This window comes from Ammospiza nelsoni, chromosome 21 (assembly GCF_027579445.1).
Source record: "Ammospiza nelsoni isolate bAmmNel1 chromosome 21, bAmmNel1.pri, whole genome shotgun sequence".
NCBI classification, from domain to species: domain Eukaryota; kingdom Metazoa; phylum Chordata; class Aves; order Passeriformes; family Passerellidae; genus Ammospiza; species Ammospiza nelsoni.
In genome coordinates, this window is record NC_080653.1 from 6675719 (window position 1) to 6695765 (window position 20047).

The 20047-nt window shown below is 47.7% G+C and overlaps 2 protein-coding genes across 9 annotated transcripts in view; both read left to right on the top strand.

Moving 5' to 3' along the window:
- The window catches only part of CRCP (CGRP receptor component), a 28287-nt gene extending 23603 nt beyond the window's left edge, over positions 1-4684 (top strand). The window contains exon 6 of the mRNA XM_059486887.1: positions 3585-4684. Within this exon, the coding sequence (XP_059342870.1) occupies positions 3585-3728 (144 nt within the window). The 3' untranslated portion in view covers positions 3729-4684. The remainder of the gene's footprint in view (positions 1-3584) is intronic.
- Positions 4685-9077: 4393 nt separating this feature from the next.
- Positions 9078-20047, top strand: part of TPST1 (tyrosylprotein sulfotransferase 1) — a 33633-nt gene continuing 22663 nt past the window's right edge. For 5 of the 8 annotated variants that reach the window (XR_009419856.1, XR_009419860.1, XR_009419861.1 and 2 more), the window contains exon 1: positions 18365-18468. The gene's annotated coding sequence lies outside the window, so the exon portion shown is untranslated. Of the gene's footprint in view, positions 9210-17719; positions 17932-18363; positions 18469-20047 lie in introns of those variants that run through there. The other 3 variants (XR_009419858.1, XR_009419857.1, XM_059487178.1) reach the window with 3 other exon arrangements.

Below are 20047 nucleotides of genomic sequence, written 5' to 3' on the forward strand. Positions count from 1 at the left end.
AAACACCCAAAACTTTGGTTAGAAATGCCCCAAACTTGGGTCAGAAATACCCCAAACTTGGGTCAGAAACACCCCAAACTTGGGTCAGAAACACCCAAACCTTGGGTCAGAAACACCCAAAACTTGGGTCAGAAATACCCCAAACTTGGGAGAGAAGTACCCCAAACTTTGGTCAGAAACACCCCAAACATTGGTCAGAAACACCCCAAACTTTGGTCAGAAATACCCCAAATTCAGGTCAGAAATAGTCCAAACTTTGCTCAGAAATACCCCAATCTTTGTTCAGAAACACCCCAGACTTTTCCCATGGCATCCTCTGAGAGGGGAACTGTTCCCATTAGGGCTGGGTGGCACTGCCAACATCAACATCTGAGCTCATCCCCTCCTTCCAAACATTTGCATTTTTGTTTTCTTTACTATAAACTTTGCATTCCTGGCTGCTTATGGACTCAGTCTGGCTCTGGAGCAGTTTCAGCCAGTGCAGGGCTTTTGGCTGGACATTTCCTCCAGGATTGGTGAAATTGCTCCTGGAAAAGGAGGCACCTGAATCCATTTGGGGGTTTTTTGCCTCTTGGGCTGCTTTTTACATCTCATTTCTCTCCTCAGCACCGTATTTCTTGGTGCTCTCAGCATCAGAGGTATTTTGTCTTGCAGCTGTAAATCTGAAGGCTGAGAACATCTGCTGAATGTAGGATGAGTGACCTCCTGTTCCCCTGAGATCTGTTTTCCTTTAGGACAGTTTCATTTGCCTCTTTATCTACATGCTGTCTGGGCTTAATTTTTGAATTTTTCCTTTTGGCTTGTTGCTCTGCTGCTTCCTCACTGCTTATGTTGTCATAAATCATCTCAGGCTGGTTTTTTCACTTCCTGAAAGAGTGAAAAAAAATTTATTTTCACAGTTTGTGCTTTTGAGCCTTTGAAATCTCAAATAATATCACTACAAAATAAGGCTGAAATATCAATTTGACTAAGAAGCTGTCTGTCCATCCTGCTCTGTGTTGATTTGTGTCTGTGGGTGATTCCTGAGAGCTGCTGGAGAGGCACCAAGAGGTGAATTTTGCTGCAGGAATTGAAGGAATTCCCACTTCCCTCTGGATGTGTCAGCAGAAGATCCTCATCAGTGAAGGATCCTCATCAGTGCAGGAATATTTGGGCAGGTGCCCAAATATTCCAAGAGTTCTGCTTTGTAAAATGCTTTTGTGATGAGCTCAGGCTGTGTCTTGACAAAGTCTTCCCTGCTGAGCTGAGTCCTTCTCCCTGAGGGAGGAAGTGTGGATTTGATGATGCCAATGGGGTTTTTTTGGTTTTTTTTTGACCTGCAGATGGTGGAGGAAAAAACAACATTTTAATGAAATCACTTAGAGCACCAGAGCATCTGAAACAGCAGAGATGGTTTTCTTTCATCAGCTTCGTGCTCAGCTGGGATTTCTGGGGCTGCAGAGCAACCCCCAGAGCTGCTGTGTCTGTCCCTGCAGTCTGTCAGCCTCGTGCTGGGCCACAAAAATCACATCCCAGGGCTTGTTCATGCTGGGACTGGGGCATTACTCATCTGGAGTCACTGGGGAGCAGGGAAGAAAACAGGATTAGAATTCACATGTTCTGCTTAAAGTCAGGAGTTGGTAAGAGCTGATCAGAAATCCCTGCAGGAATTGAAGGAATTCCCACTTCCCTCTGGATGTGTCAGCAGAAGGGAATTTGGGAGCTCTGTCCCCTCTTTTTGTTTGAGTTCTGATGTCATCAGAGCAAGCACCTAAAGGAGAGAGTGGAGGGGAAAAGGGAGAGGAGATACAGATTTGGATAAAATTAAAATGGGAAGAGAGTTGGACTTCATGGATACAATAAATCAAATCTGAACAAGGCCAAGTGCTGTTTTCTGAGGGATGGTAACAAATCTGGGAGACATTGGTTCAGTGATCCTACCTGGAGTGATCCAGGTGCCCAAAGCTCCTGGGCTGGTTCTTTGTGCAGCTCCTGCTCCCACCTTGGAATGGAGTGTAACAGAAATGAAATTAATAACCCCATATCCAGAAATTAATAACCCCAATTCCAGAAAAGAATAACCCCATAATCCAATCTGAAAGGCAGGCTGATCATCCTCTGTGAGATTGAACAGCAGAGCTCATTGCAGAGGAGGGATTTGTCAGCAGCACTGGCACCAAGGAGGGGCTGGAGCAGATTTGATCGTGGAATCCCAATCCCAGAATAGTTTGGGCTGGGAGAGACCTGAAAGAACATTTAGTTCCAGGGATATCTTCTACTTCCACAATTCCTGGAGTGGTGCTGATGCTCCAAGGTGAGCTGAGATGATTCCCTGTAAATTGCTGGCAGGAATCAGCTGCAGGGGCTCTCCCAGCCAGGGCAGGAGGATGTGAGTGTGTGTGAGCACAGGGAATGCAGAGGAGCAGCTGCTGGGGAGCAGAGCCAGGGCTGCTGTTCAAGCCTGAGTCCTACAGTAGTTGCTGAGCCTGGAAAGCCACTCCACAGGGATTTCATCCTTTGATGGGGATAGTCCCCAGAAAGTCATTAACAAATGGAAATTCAGTGTCTGCCTTTTGCTGAGGAGTGGATTCTCTGTGTGTGTGCAGATCTGTGGATGATCCTGATGAAAGATGATCAGATTGTTTTTCTTCAGAGTCCTCTTTGCACAAAAATGAGTTGAAGTCCCACTCTGCTTTTCAGAAGGCATCTGAAGAGCTGGCAGTTGCAGCTAGAGCTGATTAAACCTGCATTGACTTGGAACCATCATTACTATAAATCACTCCTCTTCAAAGGCCATTCTCAAGGACTTGTTGTAAAAAAAGACAACTCAAACCCCACAATCCTAATTGGTTTCATTTGTGTTTGAAGAGTTCTTCTGACTTGCTTTTCCAGTCCTCTGACAAGCTTTTTTCCCTTTTAACAGCTGCCTATAAATTAGGGCAGTTGTTTTACTGGTAGCAGTGATGGAAAAGCTGCCACAGCTCCACAGTGGGAGTAGGTCCCTAATTAATCTCCTGGAATCATGGAGTTGAGTCATGACAGTGTTTTTGATGTTGCTCAGAGCTTTTAAATGTCTTTATATCCAGGAGTCTCCCAATCCAAGCAAATTCCAGTGGGGTACAGCTGCTGTAGGATGAGGTGGTTTCTTTGATGGGCTGATTATTTCCTGCAGGTACTGCATGAGATGCCAAGGTCCAGGGAATTCCTCTCAGGATATCCCATGAAAACACAAAAACTTGGGAGAAAGGTCAGGAAAGTGAGGCTGCATCTGAGCTAAAGGAAAAGCCTGGCTCAGGACAAGGATGTGGAGGTTGAGGGAGGCTTTAGGGGAAGCCAGGCTGTTCCCAGGGTGGTGTTTGCCTTGCTGTAAGGAAATCAGGATCTCATTACACAGTGCCAATTGTCGTGCTGAACAATGGAGTTCTTTCTTTCTTTCTTTTTTCAAAATATTCCAAGAGTTCTGCTTTGTAAAATGCTTTTGTGATGAGCTCAGGCTGTGTCTTGACAAAGTCTTCCCTGCTGAGCTGAGTCCTTCTCCCTGAGGGAGGAAGTGTGGATTTAATGATGCCAATGGGGTTTTTTTTTGGTTTTTTTTTGACCTGCAGATGGTGGAGGAAAGCGAGGAGAGGCTGACAGAGGAGCAGATCGAGTCCCTCCTGCAGACAGTCACCAGCATCCTGCCAGGGGACCCAGAGGAGCAGCACAGGGACTCAGCAGTGGCAGCAGAACACAAAGGTGACCAGGCATAGCAGGCAGCACTTCCAGAAGAGAACCAGCTGCTCTTACTCTGGGTTTGATACCAGTTCAATCCTGTATTATAACTGTAAAATAGATTCAGATTTTTATGATTTGGAGGTGATGAGGGAACCAATTGTTCACAAGGAAGCAGGGAAAAGGACACTATTGTTTGGGGGTTTTGTCATGAACAGGGGTGGCAGAGCCAGGGTTTGCAGTGGAGCAGCCTCAGGAGTGCTGGGGCTCTGCACCTTTGGGGATTTTTCCTTTCCCCACAGAATCAGCACAGCAGTGCTGCAATGAGAATTCCTTTCAGCTTTGCAGCTGCCCAAGTGGCTTCCAGAGCAGTGCAAAACCAATTTTGGGGCTGTTTGCACAGCAGGATCTCCCAAATCTGGGTATCATGGAATTGAGAGGATCTGTGGGAGGGCAACTCAAGGATGTCTGGGAGTCCCTTCTAAATAAAAGAGATCCAGATTCAATAAATCTGGATCCAGATTCTGCACTGAAGCCAGGGAGCTGGAGGGGGTTGAAGCTGGGAAATCAAAGCTGGGAGTGCCCAACCAGCAGAATATTGGGGTGTCTCTCTGCCCTCTGAACATTTATTGCAATATTCACACACTCACAAGGCACTCCTGAGATGGAGGAATAAATGAGGCAACACTGAGCTCTTGATCTGGTTTGGGAAAATGAGAGTCAGGCCTGGATGAAGCAGAATTTCCTGAGCTTTTTTGTGTGATGAAGGATTTCAGGATCAAGTATTTCATGTTGAAAGCCTTTGTGATTATAATAAATCATCTGTGTGTGAATATCCACACAAAGTCAGCCACTGGTTTAAATTGTGGCTGCAGACCATTCTTTTATAATTATTATGATGTACTGGAAATAGAAATAAAATTTTAAGTATATCCTGGGAGTTTTGTGACTTACAGACGACATTAAATCACAATATCTGGCTTTTTCCCCCCCCTCAGCTCTGTCATGGGTTTATTTTGTGTTTTTATGCAGAGAATTTGTGCTTTCTGAGCTTCAGTTGTGCAGTGTATAAAAGGGACTGATAAATTCCACTGTCTGGGGGATTTGTCATATTTGTTTCCATGGTATTTAAGCTTCTTTGATGTTTTGGAGAGGAAAGAAAATTATTGGAAAAATATATTTGTTGCCTTTTAAAGGATCATTTATCATACATTAAATGCCTTCCAAGGCTGGAGACTCAAGGTACATTTGGACTGGGTTTGTTTGGTGTTGGAGGGGGAAAGTTTTTAATGGGTTTGTGATACCTCAATGTATATTTTTCTCTCCAAAAGGGAAAGAAAACGAGAGATAAGTGGATCATAGCATGGAAAGACACACAATTAATTTTAAAATTAACATTTTTATTCACAGCAGCCCCTGATTTTGTTTGACAGGCTGCAGCCTTGGGCTGCAAGTGTTTACATTTTGATCTAAAATGAAGTTATTGAGATTTGTCCTGAACATATCAAAAGCAGCTGGAGCAGCCTGTAAATATCCTCAGCCAACAAGAACAGCTCAGCAGATCCCTGAAGCTGGGTGTTCCATCTTGGGAATTGATTTGTGGCTGGGCTGAGTTTCTGCCAGCAGCTGGGTGCCTGTGGGGTGCTGTGCAGGATGCAGAACTCCTCACTTGCTGCTGCACTGAACCTTTCAGTGTATCAGTTCCAGATGTTAACAGCTGGTAGCCCTCTGTGAACCCATCCATGGCTTGTAAACAATAATTCCCCTAAAAATCCAATGCTGAACAACATTTGAAAGGCTCTGGGCTTGTGGCTTGTGCACTGCATCAAGAAATGAGTTTTAAAGCTGTAAATTCAGGTGAGGATTTGCTCTGAGCACAGGTTTGAGTTGTGTTGTTTGATCTTTTCTGGGTCAGAACCCCCAGATCAGAAATGATTTATGCAGGTATCACCTTGCTGATGTGATTTCCCAATGTCCTGAATATCACACAGAAGATCTGCCAGTCTCCCACATTGCTTTTGATTCCCTTAATTATCCCCTTAATTAACCACAGGAGATGGACCCTCCTAATCTTGGAGCAGAGAAGGTGGCACTGAGTGGCTCTGGGGGTGCAAGAAAGGTAAATGTGTGTTCTGAGAAGAAACTCAGCACTTCCTGAATATTTAAGAAGTGGATATTACTTTTAATTTTCTCATCTCTTCTCTCTCCCTCACTATTTTCCCCTGTTGTGTGTGTTTGGCTCTGCTCAGGGCTGAGAAAGTGGAATGAGCTGCCAGAATCCCTGATCTGATACTTGAAAACACCTGGGCTTTCTCTCCCATCAATTCACATTTCCTGAGGATTCTTTGGCAGTCCCTGCTGGAGGATTTTGTGAGAAGAGGATTTATTTTATGGGAGGAGAAGGAGCTGCTGCTCCTGCCTGTGCTCTGGAGCTGGGCAAGGGGAGTGGATCTGCTGGAGCCAGATGTGCTCAGGGAGTGCTGAGGAAGGTGCAGGAAATCCTCCTGCAGAGCTGAGAGCTTTGGTGGGGCTCAGGGCTGTGTGTGAGGCTGGACCTGGACATTTTTTGGGTTTTTTTTTTTTTTTGGTTAAGATGGGAATTAAATGTGTGAGATGGCATTTCTTGTTTGGACTTAGATGTTATTAGTTCTTATCTATATTATAGTCTTACAGCCTGTGAGTTCTACACTACTTCATTCTAACAAACTAAAAATGGAGCTGTATTTCTCTTTACAAGGCTTTTTAAGGGTAAACTGTCTAATTAAGAAATGATATTTAAATTATTTTTACTTTTAATTTAATAACTAACTACTCATGGCCTGCAATGCAGATTTTTTAATCTAATTACACAAAACTATCTAAACTCATAAAGAAGAAGGACCAGTCTCTGGCCTAAAACTTCTATTTTATCAAACTATATATTTATATAATACTTCTATTGTATATATTCTATTTTATATATTATATGATATATGTTGTGTATATTATATATAACACATAACATATAACATATAACATAACATATAACACATAACATCTATAATATAACATCTATAATATATAATATATAATATATAATATATAATATTTAATATATAAATGTATTATATATTCTATATAATATCTATTACATATTGTATATTATATGTTATATATTATATATTACACTATATATTATGTATTATATATATTATGCTTCTATGTATTATATGATACTTCTATCTTACCAAACTTTATATTATATTACTTTATATATTTTTTACTATATATATTATATATTTTTAAATATATATTACTATATTCTAAAACTTTAAGTTTTCTACCATGTGGTATTACACACTTCTATTCAAACTACACATTTATAATCCCAGTTCTATCATTTAATTTTAGAATTTAATTTTGTTTAAATTTAATTTTTCTCCACAGCCTCAGGTGAAATGCAGTTTTCTCTTGGGGGTCAGTGCCTGTCAGCACAGAAAATCTAAAATCCTTTCAGGATGATCTTAACCACAGTTTTCTCTTGAATTTTTCTTCATTTGGTCAAGAATTACTCCACTGCCTTAAATTTGACCCAATCCAGAACCATTCCCTTCCCCTGGCTGTGCTGGGCCCCTCCAGCTCAATCCACCCCAGCCCAAGCTGGGATTATTCTGGATCCTGCTCCTGAACCATGCACACACACACACAGATATTTTTCTCTTTCCATGCACACACACAGAGATATTTTTCTGTGCTGCATTTTCTCTGATGGAACTTTGTCACAGACGTTTCTCCACAGAAATCCTTTCTTTCACATTTCTGCGTCTTCGGGAGCCAGAGGCTCCTGAAGAGAAGGTAAACAATTATTATCAGCTGCTGGGGAATGCAATAGGATTCACCTTGATTGGCTCATTTTCTATGTTTATAATTAAGGGCCAATCATCAATGCAAGCTAGGGGACTGAGTCCCTGGACACAACTTTGTTATGGATTCTTTTCTATCTTTTCTTAGCTTAGCTAGCAGCTCTGCAAACCTCTCTCTATATTCTATTTAGTATAGTCATAATGTATTATATATCATATCTTAATAAATCAAGCCTTCTGATCAAGATACAAGATTCACCGTCTCTCTCTCACCAGCAGCACCCACTCAGGTCGCTGTAATAGAACTTTTCATTGCCTGTGCCTGCCCTGGGGTGGCAGCTGTGCCAGGGCAGTGTGCAGACAGCACGTTCTGCATCCCAGAGAGTGCCTGCCTTGCTTGGCACCACATCCACCTCCTTTGGAAGCAGCAGCCTCAGCTGGGAGCTAAACTTGTGACACACTTTGGCTTTTGGCAGAGGGGACTCAGGAAAGGCTTTGTGCACCTCAGCCTGGCCAGTTTCAGGCTTTTCCTATTTTTTTCTTTTATTGCTGCCCTTAACCAGAGTGGAATTTAACTCCTGGGGATGTGTGAAGGCTTTAAACATGGACTGGAGAGATTTTGCCAGGTCTAAAAGAGTCTCCCAAGTTTTTGTTGTTTGTGAAGGAGGGAGAGTAACCTGAGGGCTTTTATGGCCATGTGTGGGTCATTGTACAGGGCTGAGAGGGTTCCAAAAATTGCTGGATTTTTATTAATTTGATGTTTTCAGTTTTCTGAGTGCTCCAGACCAGGACAGGGATGAGCAACACACGCTGAGCTCTGAAATGTCTGGGGTGGACAAAAAGCAGGTGAGATTTGGAGAAATGTGCAGGACAGGCACCTTGGGTGCTCTGCACCATCCCAGTCCCCATCTGGGTGCACTGGTGTCCCTTATGCTGTGGGGAAGGTGGGACAGGATTCACCTTCCTGGGCTTGGCTGAGCTCTGGAGCCCTTCCAGCCTCACCAGCTGCAGTGTCCAATCTCCATCCCCTCTATCATCTGCTGGGTTTTAATAACCTTCAAAATCATCTGCATTTTCCCTTCTGTGTGGTTCCTGCATTTCCTGACACAAAGCCCTGAGGGAGGGAGGGAAAAGGAAGGACTGGAAACACCCACACAGAACCTGGTGGGATCCAGCTCATCCTGCACGTGTGCTCTTCATCACCTCCTCCAAATGGGATCCAGCTCTTCCTCCCTGCAGGTTTGCTCTTCATCACCTCCTCCAAATGGGATCCAGCTCTTCCTCCCTGCAGGTTTGCTGTTCATCACCCCCTATAAATGGGATCCAGCTCTTCCTCCCTGCAGGTTTACTGTTCATCACCCCTTCCAAATGGAATCCAGCTCTTCCTCCTGCAGGTTTGCTGTTCATCACCCCTTCCAGATGGGATCCAGCTCTTCCTCCTGCAGGTTTGCTGTTCATCACCCAGAAACCCCCCCAAAAGCTGCTGCTTCCCTGTGCCCAGCTGGGTGAGCAGGCTGGGGGATGAAAATGGGCTAATCCAGGCAAATTTAAACCTTGTCCCTTTCCCTCTTCAGCATCCTGCCTCCAGGCATGGGCTCTGCAGGAATTTGCTTCTTTCCCATCCCCATGGGCTGCTCCAAGTGGGACAGGACCCCCTGGCCTGTGTCACCACCTCAGGTGAGACTCAGCACAGGGAAAAGCAGCTCAGACCACTGGAAATGGCCCCAAATGCTCCTCATGCTCCCCAAAACCTGCTGGAGGGTTGCCATGGGTCACCCATCCCTGTGCTGCCCTCTTGTCACCCTTGGAAGCCACCAGCTTTAGTGGGATGAGATGGGATCTGCAGCTTTTCACCCCAAACTCTGACTGACTCTTCAAACACTGCTTCTTCCTCTTTGGCTTTTGAGTTTTCCCTTCCTTTTCCCTGCTGAAATCTTCCCTCCAATGCCAGCTGAGCTGGTTGGAGCAGGCCAGGAGCAAAGGCTCCAAGGAAAACCACAATATTTTGATGAGGCAGGGAGAGTCAGAGGGAGCCTTTGGATTCAGCATTTTCTGCTGGGGCCTCAGCAGAGCCCAGGAGTTAATCATTCAAATATGCTTATGTGTAACTAATCTCTGCAGGACAATGAGCTGAGGAATTACTGAATGCAATTGAAATGGGGCAGAGTGGTTGCTGTAAAAAGGGTGTCCTGAGCCAATGGGAGCCAGCAGGCTCCTATAAAAGTGGGTGGGGAAGGAAAAGCAGCTGGTGGGAAGAGATCCCCAAAATCCCAAAGCATGTCCTGAGCTGCCTTTGCTTGGGCAGAGATCATCCTGAGCTGCTGGAAATCATCCTGAGCTGCTGGAAATCAGGCTGAGCCCTTCTCCAGCACTGCTGATCCCTGAGGGGTCAGTGGGAAGGGCTGGATCTTTCTGGAATCACCTGGTGGAGCCTCCAAAGATGAAATCCTGCAGTGCTGTGAGTTTGGGTCAGATTTTGGGGAAAATGTTGATGCTCTTTCAGGAGCTGGGTGGGATCCATGGAAGGACCAGCTTGTGGGAAGAGATCCCCAAAATCCCAAAGCATGTCCTGAACTGCCTTTGCTTGGGCAGAGATCATCCTGAGCTGCTGGAAATCAGGCTGAGCCCTTCCCCAGCATCTGTGGGATCAATGGATCTGGTGAGAAGGGCTGGATCTTTCTGGAATCACCTCGTGGAGCATCAAAAGATGAAATCCTGCAGTGCTGTGAGTCTGGGTCAGATTTTGGGGGAGATTTGGATGCTTTTCCAGGAGCTGGGTGGGATCCATGGAAAAGCAGCTGGTCAGAAGAGATCCCCAAAACCCAAAGCATGTCCTGAGCTGTCTCTGCTTGGGCAGAGATCATCCTGAGCTGCTGGAAATCAGGCTGAGCCCTTCTCCAGCACCTGTGGGGTCAGTGGGAAGGGCTGGATCTGCCTGAAATCACCTGGTGGAGCCTCCAAAGATGAAATCCTGCAGTGCTGTGAGTTTGGGTCAGATTTTGGGGGAGATTTGGATGCTTTTCCAGGAGCTGGGTGGGATCCATGGAAGTGGAAGCCTGGGTGAGGCTGAATTTGGGGAGCAGTGAGGTTCAGCAGTGTTACCCTGTGGGGTATCCCTGGAGCAGGAACCCCTGCCAGGGCCTTGCAGCAGGAACAGGGAGGTGAGGAAAGGGATGGGAATGGATTGTAGTGGATTTAGGGATTAGATCAGCTGGGCTGACCCCATTAACAATCTCAGGGCCTGTCCCATCCCTTGGCTCCCAGCCCTCCCAGCAGCTTTTGGCTCTGTCCCTGGTGTTGTTTGGAGCCTCATTGGATCCGGTGCCATTGGATAGCTCAGCCCTGGCCGGAGCTGGCAGGAGAAAATTCCTGCTGGAGCTTTCTGCCAGCCTTCAAATCCCCCAAAGAGGTGTTAAGTGCAGCTATTTCCAGCTCCAGGGCACAGACATTTATTCCTCTCGATGCCACTGCCAATCCTTCGAAAAGCAGGAAATCCCAACATCTCCAGGCATCCCATTCCTGCTGCTATTATTTTTTTTTTTTAGTTTAATAATTTTTTATCTGTCTCTTTTTGTGACTTTTCTGCCTTTTGTCCCAATTGAACCCACAAACATGATTTACACCAACCCCCCCATGAAATCAGCCTTCAGCCCCCTTTTTTCTCCTTGCAAATCAGCAAATGGGTGTGAGCAGTTTTGGATGGGATCACCCCTGCCCCAGCCAGCTGCTCTCCCATCCAGCAAACCAAGAGCACAGCCTGTTTCCTGTTAAATCTTGCTGCTTGCATTGGTTTACATTGTTTGTCTGATGTTTTACAGCTTCCAAGCTGATGTTGCATTAAAGCTGGCTGGAGTTGAGGCAAAAAATCAGATGCAGGCACTGGCAGAGTTCCCCAAATGCTTTCATGAGGGTTGATCCCATTTTCTCGGTCCCTGCAGGAGCTGTGTCCTGGCCCAGGCTCCAAAAGGTGCTTTTGGGACAATTTTGCAGTTTTGGGACAATTTTGGAGTTTTAATTGGAGGAAAGGCTGTGCCTCCTCCTCCTCCAGCAGCTTTGGTGGCTCTGGGTGGTTCCTGAGTTTCTCTTGACCCTTGAACTTTATTTTCAGTTTCTCTTCCTTGCTGTCCTGTTGAGGAGTGAGGGAGGCTGGGTGGGCACCAACCACAGGCTGGGGCAGAATTATATTTATATTTATCGCTATATTGATATTTATGTGAGTGTTTATAGAATGGTTTATAAAATCTTGGAGTAGATTGAGTTGAAAAGGATCTCCAAAGATCATTGAGTCCAACTCCCTGCTCTTCACTCCTACCTCAAGTGAACCATGTGAGCAGGAGAATCCAGATGCCCATGAACTCTGGGTTCCCTTCCCTGAGGAACCTCTTCCAGAGCATTTTATGTGGATATTTTTAATTTAAAAAATGCATTTTAGACAAAACAGGATGAGTCTCTGACTGAAGAATTCAGGTTTAATTCAGTTCCTTGCAGCTGGCACATGAAGCTCAGCCCTGCAGGAGGCAGGGGATGGTGAAAACACATCAGGAACCAGGAACCACGGTGGGGATGGGATTTAAATCCTGCCTTGTCTCATCTTTAACTGTGAGAATTTGAATTTCCCTCCTAAGAACCTCACAGAAAAGGGCTGCACCATCCCATCAGCAGCATTAGTGACCAACCTTCAGAGTTTTGATCTTGTATCTTTGACAGTGGAGTTTTTTATTTTATTTTTTGGGGGTTTGTGAGCTGCTTTCACTTCCTTGTGCCATTTTCCAGGTGCAGATGAGATCATTGCTTTTGAGCTCTTTATTAACAAGCTGATGGAGATTTATCTCATGAGGAGGGCAGTGTGCTAAAGATTTACAAACTCAGTTTTGATCTTGACATTAGGAATTTTCAGCCATTTAAACCTCATGGGACAAGAAATAAGAAATAGGAAATAAATAGGAAATAAATAAGAAATAAATAAGAAATCCCTCTTCTCTTAAAGGGTCAACTGAGAGCATCACACATCACACAAAACCTTCAGTAGAGACTTTATAAAAACTCCAGCCTAGCCAGGCTCTGTAATACTGATTTAGGGATTTTTTTAGGGTTTTTTTTTTCCTCAGGAAAGCCTAAGAAGGGGGAGGAATTAGGCAGTGGGTTATTCTGGGATGTCCCCGTGCCGGAGATGAGCTCTCCTCCCGCACACGTCCTCGTGCCACATCAGCAGCTGTCTGCAAGCCAAGGCCTGGGGAGATGCCTATGGCTGGAAAAACAGCTCCTTCTGTATTTATTGGACTTCCCAGCAGCTGGAAAATCCCAAAGATCTGCACCTCCAGGGGCTCCTGCAGCTGGGGGAAAAAGTTTTCCTGTGAAAGAAATCTCTATGATCCTAAAATGCCTGTGATGAGGGAGCATGGAGATGTTCCTGCCCCCAGAATTGTTTCTCCAGACGTGTGGCAAGGTCAGTTCACAGCTGTCCCATGTAGAAACCTGCAGGGATCAGGCAGACCTGGGGAGCTGTTTATCAGAAAATAAATAGCTCAGCTGTTTTTTGGGGTTGGAGCAAAAATCACCTTGATCCTCTCTGAGCCATGAGCAGGTGAAAAGTTGTAAAAATGAAATCTGTGTTCTCCTGACTTGGATAACCTGTTTAAATCCTCCTGAAATGGTGCTGGAGCAGGAAAACCCTGCTTGGTGCTGGATCAGGATGAGTCCAAAGCCTGCAGGAGCCAGGGATCCCTGCCAGGCAATCCAGGGAAATCTGGAGGTGCAGCTGCACTCAGGTTTGCACGGGGGTGATGCAAATCTGCAGTTTTGGGGGATCCCTGTGCTGGCAGCTGAGGGGTTTTGCTGGCAAACCCTGGGAATGGAATTTCTGCTCCCCCAGGGATTCCCAGGCTTGGTTTGGGTGGCTTTGGCCAAACCTTGTCCTGCCAAGGGCACTGCAGGGAAAAGCAATAAAAATGAGTGTTCCTCTGGGGAAAGCTGAGCCAGACACCAAAATCCTTCCAAGTTAAGCTCTGTCCTGGCTGCCTGTGTAGCTGACAGGTCTGCTCTGCTCCTAAAATGATCTCAAGGCAGGCAGGTGAGGCTCCAGGCAGGATCTGGGTGCAGGAACATCTCATTCTCCTGGGGTGCAGCAAAATGTCATCGGCTTCCTGTCTTGTGGCTTTTCCCTGAACTCAAAGGCTTGTTCTTGGGACACAGTTCTTGGGTTTTCTCCTCCTTTGGGAATTTTAAGTTATTTCTGAATGTCCAGGTTGGGTTTTTTGGCTCTGTTCAGTGCTTGTGCCCTTGCAGACACTGCTGGGGTCCATCTGTGGTGCTGGGTGCCAGCTGTGGGTAAATCCCATTCCCTGTCCCTGCTTCAGGGCTCTGGGATCCCCCCCAGCCCAGGGGCATCTCTTGTGGGCAGGGATCCTGCCCTGGCATCCTCCAGGGCACACTGAGGGCTCTGCTATGGAATGATTGGCAGTTCCCTTTGGCAGGAAAGTGCCAATCCCATCATTTCCCCATGGTTTTGGTCCCATCCATAAATGCCCAGGTCCCAGGGTGGGCTCAGCACATCCCTGATGGGACAGGGACAGGGAAGGATGCCCAGCACAGGGCACACAGGGCTTGGGATTTTGGAACTTTACCCCAAAACCAAATGAATTTGCACAGGACAAGCTGAAATCCACCCCTGCTCCTTCGTGTGTGCTTTATCACATCCTCCAAATCCCTCCCTTCAGTTCCTTCTCTGAAGGCTCCAAACCTCTACAACAGAGCTAACAGGGATTTTTTTTGAGCCCCTCACCCCTCCCTGCCTTTCCAAACTCCCTTTAGTGACCTCAGACATGAAAACCACAAGCACTGAACCTCCTCCAGCTGCTTCTCCCTGAAGGAGAGATCAGAGATCTTTCTCATGTGAGACACAGAATGGGGTCCTGCCACTGCTGCTGAGGGATTTGAGGGAAAAAAATCATATTTAACAGTTCTGGTCAGAACAGCTCACCCTGCTCAGGGCTCCTGGAATGAGCTGGACAGAGCCAGGGGGGAAATTCTTTGCATTCTTGGGATTGGGAGGTGGAATTAAGGTAAAATACTCCTGGATGAGGGCCAGGCTATCTGGAGCAGCAAGCTGTTAAATCTCACATTGGACTTGAATTCTGGAATAATTTTGGAGTGGAGTTGGTGGCAGGAAGAGTGTTGGGTTGGGAGTCCAGGCAGGGGGAAAATCCTCATTTTGGGCTGTGAATGAGCCAGACCCCAGCTAGCAGAGGTCAGGGCAGCAGATGCTGCTCCCCAGGCAGCAAAATGTGTCCCTAATTCTGGTGCTGGGACAGTCTGAGCTGGCCTGGCTCCTGCAGTGCCCAGCTGGGCTCTGCCATGTGGGGGAAAAGTCTGCTGGGTGCTGTGGGTCACATCTGGAAATGAGATGGAGAAAAAAAGCATCATTTGAGCTCCTGGATAGCACCAGAACTCAGGGATGCTCCTCCTTCCTCCTCCTGCCAGCAGGAACCCCAGGCACAGCTGGGGGTGGGAGAATGGGAACAGGCAGGAGCTGTGACAGTGATGGGAAAAATAGGGGGAAACAGGGGAAAACAAGGGAAAACCAAGGCAAAAATGGGAAAACCAGGGGGAAACAGGGAAAGAAACAGGGGGAAGCAAAGAAAAACAGGGAAAACCAGGGGGAAATTGAAAAAGAGGGGAAAACAGGGAAAACCAGGGGGAAATTGAAAAAGAGGGGAAAACAGGGAAAAAGAGGGGAAAAGAGAGGGAAACGGGGAGAAGCAGGGGAAAACAAGGGAAAACCAGGGGGAAACAGGGAAAACCAAGGCAAAAATGGGAAAACCAGGGGGAAACAGGGAAAGAAACAGGGGGAAGCAAGGAAAAACAGGGAAAACCAGGGGGAAATTGAAAAAGAGGGGAAAAGAGAGGGAAACAGGGAGAAGCAGGGGAAATGGAAAAAGAGGAGAAAACAGGGAAAAGCAGGGAGAAACGGGAAAACAGGCCAGAACAGGGAAATGAGGAAACAGGGAAAAACAGGGAAACAGGGAAAAAGCGGGGAGAACAGGGGAAAACAGGGGGACACAAGGAAAAATAGGGGGAAACCGGGGAAATGGGAAAACAAGGAAAGAACGGGGGGAAATGGAGACACAGGGAAAAAATAGAAGGAAACGGGGAAACAAGGGCAAACAAGGAAAAAACAGGAGGAAGCAGGGAAGAAACAGGGGAAAACAAGGGGAACTAGGGCAAAGCAGCCACTTCTGCTCCTGTCAGAGCCCCAGACTGTGACCCTGCAGCCCCGTCCTGCTCCCCCTGAGCTGCCCCTGGGCTCTTCCTTCATCCCTGCTGAGCCCAGGGGGAATTGGGGGAATCGTTCCCAACTTCTGGGACCAAATAATGGTCTGGCAAGAGGAGAAAAAATAAAAAATAATTAGAATATTTTTACAATAAATTACTTTTCATGAGTATGAAATCAAATGTCCCACTGAGCCATCCCCCCTTCCCTTCTCGGGGTGTTTGTGTGCACCCAGCCAGCTCTGGGTGCCAGATTTGTGCAATATTTGATCTGTGGCTGCTGGGTGAGCTTTGATTAAAGCAGAGCCCAGCGTGGGGCACTTCTGCCTCCTGGATTTCCAGCTGCTCCCTCCAGCAGCGCCGTTTTCCCCCTTTTCCCTCATTTCCCCCAGCCCGGAGGCACCGTTTGATTGGAAGGTTTTAAAAGGGACAATCTGTGTGAGTCACAGTGAAAGCCATAAAAGAAAAACCAATAAAGCCATCTGAAAAGTGCTGTTTAATGGATCGAGGGAAAGTTACTGGAAGCAGGAGACAGATTGTTTCATCTTGAAATCGTTGCTTCAAATCCCTCTGCGTTTGGGAGCAAAGGACATTTATTGCTCATCAATAGCTGTCAGGGAAAAGAGGTTTGAAAGGGATTTTGCCACCTTTGAAAGGAGTTGTGGGTTTTTCTGGGCTCCCAGCGGCTCTCTGAGCATATTTAAAAGGTTTTCAAGTGCTGGGTACTCTGGAAATTCAGGACTTCCAGGGCAGAGCTTTTCAGAGAATGGAAATAATTGTCCCTGTCATGGATACAGGTATCTGCTTACATGGCAAATATTGATTTTCTTAGTAATTAAATGCACCTGATCTAATCCATATTCACCTCTAGAGAGAAGTGCTTTTCCTCTTTCTCTGTGGCTTTTCCCAGACTGAATTTTGGGATGTTGAATCTTTTTGGATGATTTTTCCCTCATCAGTTGGCAGGCAGCACCAATCTGGGGAGTGTCCCGTGGGATTGTCCCCTTTGCTGTGACCCTGCAGCAGCACTGACATGTCTGCAGGCTGTTTGTCTGCATCTGAGCTTCTGTTTGTGGAGAAGAAATGTGTTTGCAGTTGGATTTAGCATTTGTATATGGCTGTGTCAACCTTAGCAAGTCCAACCCAACGAGTTTTCCTGCTGGTGAGGAGCTGAACCTGGATTTCCACAGGAGCACTGGGAGTGAGGGGGCAGGATGGCCTCAGGCCGAGCTTTGTGAGAGGTGAGTTCATCTAGAGATGTGAATTTCCTCATAAAGCTGCGCCTCCAGGGGCTGAGAGTCACCCTCGCTCCTTTCCTGGCTGCCTCACCCAGCTGTGGGTCACAGCTGGGGTTTGTGCCAGCAGCTGGCTCAGCCTCCGGCTCCTGCTCCGGTCTGACGCTGTTCCAGATGTTTTCCCAGTTGCACACGTGGTGGGCACGTGGCTGGCGCCTCCCTGTGCTGCAGAGCAGGTGTGTGACCCCAGGGGACACCTGAGCCCTCAGCGGGGCTGTCAGCACCGGGGTTTCTCTCCATTTACAGAACAGCTGGAGCTGGGCTGCTTTGGGAGGTTCCGCCTCTAAAGCCGAGCCCGGGGGCAGAACTCGGGCAGTTTTGTCCGTGTTTGTAACGCAAGGATAATTCTCGGTGAGCAAAGGGGGCGCGGAGCCGGGCCGGGCCGCCAACATCTGCCTGGCACATCTGGCCAGACGCTGCCGCGCGTGCGGCCCCGCTCCAGACGCGCGCGCGCGCCCCGCCCGCGGCCAGCTGTGCGCGCCAGATGTGCGAGAGGGGCGGGGTCACCGCCACGGTCACGCCTCCTTCCGTTGTCAATCACCCGCGGCCACCCAATGACGGCCCGCGACACATCGAGGCCCCCGACCAATCAGGGCGTGGTTGTGATTTCCATGGCAGCCGCAGCCGCGCGGCTGAGGGGAGGCGGCGGCGCCGCGGCCGCTCCCGGAGCCGCTCCCGTTCCTCGTCCCGCGACCGGAGCCGCTGCCGCTCCCATCCCGCTCCCTGCGCACTGCGATGGTGCCCGAGCGGAGCCGCGGCGGCGGAGGGGCGGCCGTGCCGCTGCTGCGCGGCTCCAGCCGGGCGCGGGGGCGGCGGCAGCAGCAGCAGCAGCGCAGGTGAGGGGCGGCCGCGCCCGCCGCGCACCTGAGGCGAGCCCGGGGCGGTTCCGCGGCCGCCGCTCCGCTCCCCGCGCCCGCCGCGCTCCGCCCTGCCCCGCCCGCGGCCCGGCCGTGCTCGGGGCTGGGGGCCGCGGCCTGAGGCGGCCGCAGGAGCCGCTGGGTCCCCGGCGGGCCGGGCAGCCCCGGGGATGCGCGCAGGGCCGGGCCCGTGCTCGTTCCCCGCAGCCGGGGCGTTGCCGAAGTTTCCGTGCGGGCGGGAGAAGTCCCGGCAGCGGCTCCCGGTGCCTTTGTTCGGTGCCGGGGAGGGCCCGGAGTGGCCGCGGTGGGGCTGGGGAGCACCGGGGCCGGGGCTGGAGCGCTGGGTCGGTACCTGCGGGCAGGTACGGAACGGCTTGGCTGGGAGAAGCCGAACGGGCTCCGGGGACACCTTCCCTTCCCTGGAGCAGCGTGTTCTGTTCAGTTTGATCGGTACAGTTTGATCGTTTCGCAGTTTGATCGTTTATAGCAGGAGTTGGAGCTGTCGCTCGGCTGGAGGTGGGTTTGCTGCGGCCGCTGCGATTTCCATTTGTTTTTGTGAGTGTGCCGTGCGGATTTCTGTGGGTCTGGGCGGTTTTGCTGTTCCTGAGGAGTTCGAGTCTCTGCAGTGCCCCGGTGTAGAACGGAGCGCTGAAATCCCTGTGAGGAGCACACAGAGAACTCGTCTGCTCTCAGTGTGACATTTTTCCTCTTTTTCCCCTTTTTTCTTCTTTTATGTGTAACTTTAGAGAGCTCAAAGCCTCTGTGTGTCGCCAGTGAAATTCCTTTTGTTGGATTGTTCTCCAGCAGGAACTGTAGAAATTAACAAACGCTGTTTGTTTTTGCATAACCAGCAGCATGTTGGTAACTCTTTTTTAACCATTTTCTATGCAAATCCTGATAATTTGCTGTATATATTCTAGATGTAAGTAGAGCATAATAGATAAAGATATTTCCTTTCATTTTAAGCAGAACTCTTTAATTATGTGGTTTTTAAAGTCATTTTAGAGGCCTTAAATGTTGAAAAACCTAAAAATATTGAATTTTGAGTGCTTGGGTAACAAAACTGAAAAGCATAAGTATGAGCATATGTATTATGTGATTGTAATAGAAATAGTGAAATTATTCCATAGTTGTGTGTTGTATTCCCTGATATGGAAACTTTCATTTAGGGATGGTGAAAGAGCTTAGTGGAGATGTTCTTCTAAGAAATAACTCTTCACTTTCTACATGTGCATTGTTTTGAGGGTGATTCTTGAGAATTCCCACTACCTGCTGCTTTTCCAGTATTTATTTTAAGAGAGAAAAAGTGAAAGGTGCAGGAAGAGGCAGGGAAGAAACTGATAGAGTTGACATTTACTTTTTGAAGTCCTAACAGCATTTTCATTTCTCATTCTCCAACAGAGTGATGATGGATGGCAGCACTTTGGGATATTTTCCATTCAATTTAGCCACTGCAAAATGAATTTCCTTTGTAGTTTTGGGTGTAGTGGTCAGGCTGTGCGTCAGAATCTTCCGTTTCTGTATTTTGGAGCGTTTTGGCTGGGGAGGGGGTGTTGTTGTCAAAGCCCCAGAAAATGAGGGATTGAGCAGCTCCCTGAAGAGGAAAAGGAATCCTGGGAGCATGGTAGGAAAACATGAGGGGAAAGACAATTTTTTCCAATGGTATGAAGTCTTCCCCTACTTCTCTCTTGCTCCTACTTTCTGGCACAACAATCTCCTTTTTTATTGTTTTTTTGTTTTGAGGATGCCTGTGGAGCCTCATGCCCTGTTGACACAGAGCTGAGTGTGACCTTTCCTCCCAGAAGAGCTGAGCTCAAACTCTGGCCCTTTACATTTTTCAACCAGTGTTGAAATGTGTGAAAACATTCCTGCAGTGGGAGCTGTAAGGGGAAGTTGCTCACTGCACTTGGAGCAAATCAGGAACAAAATCAGGAACAAATCCCATTAAAAAAAAAAAAAGAAAAACAAATCCCATAAAATCCAAGCTGTGCTCTTCCTAGAAGGAGCTCTGATGGTCAGAATCAGAGCCAGGACTTCAGGCCATGCAAGCAGAGGACAAGTTAATCACTGAGAAATGCTATTTATATATCTGGGG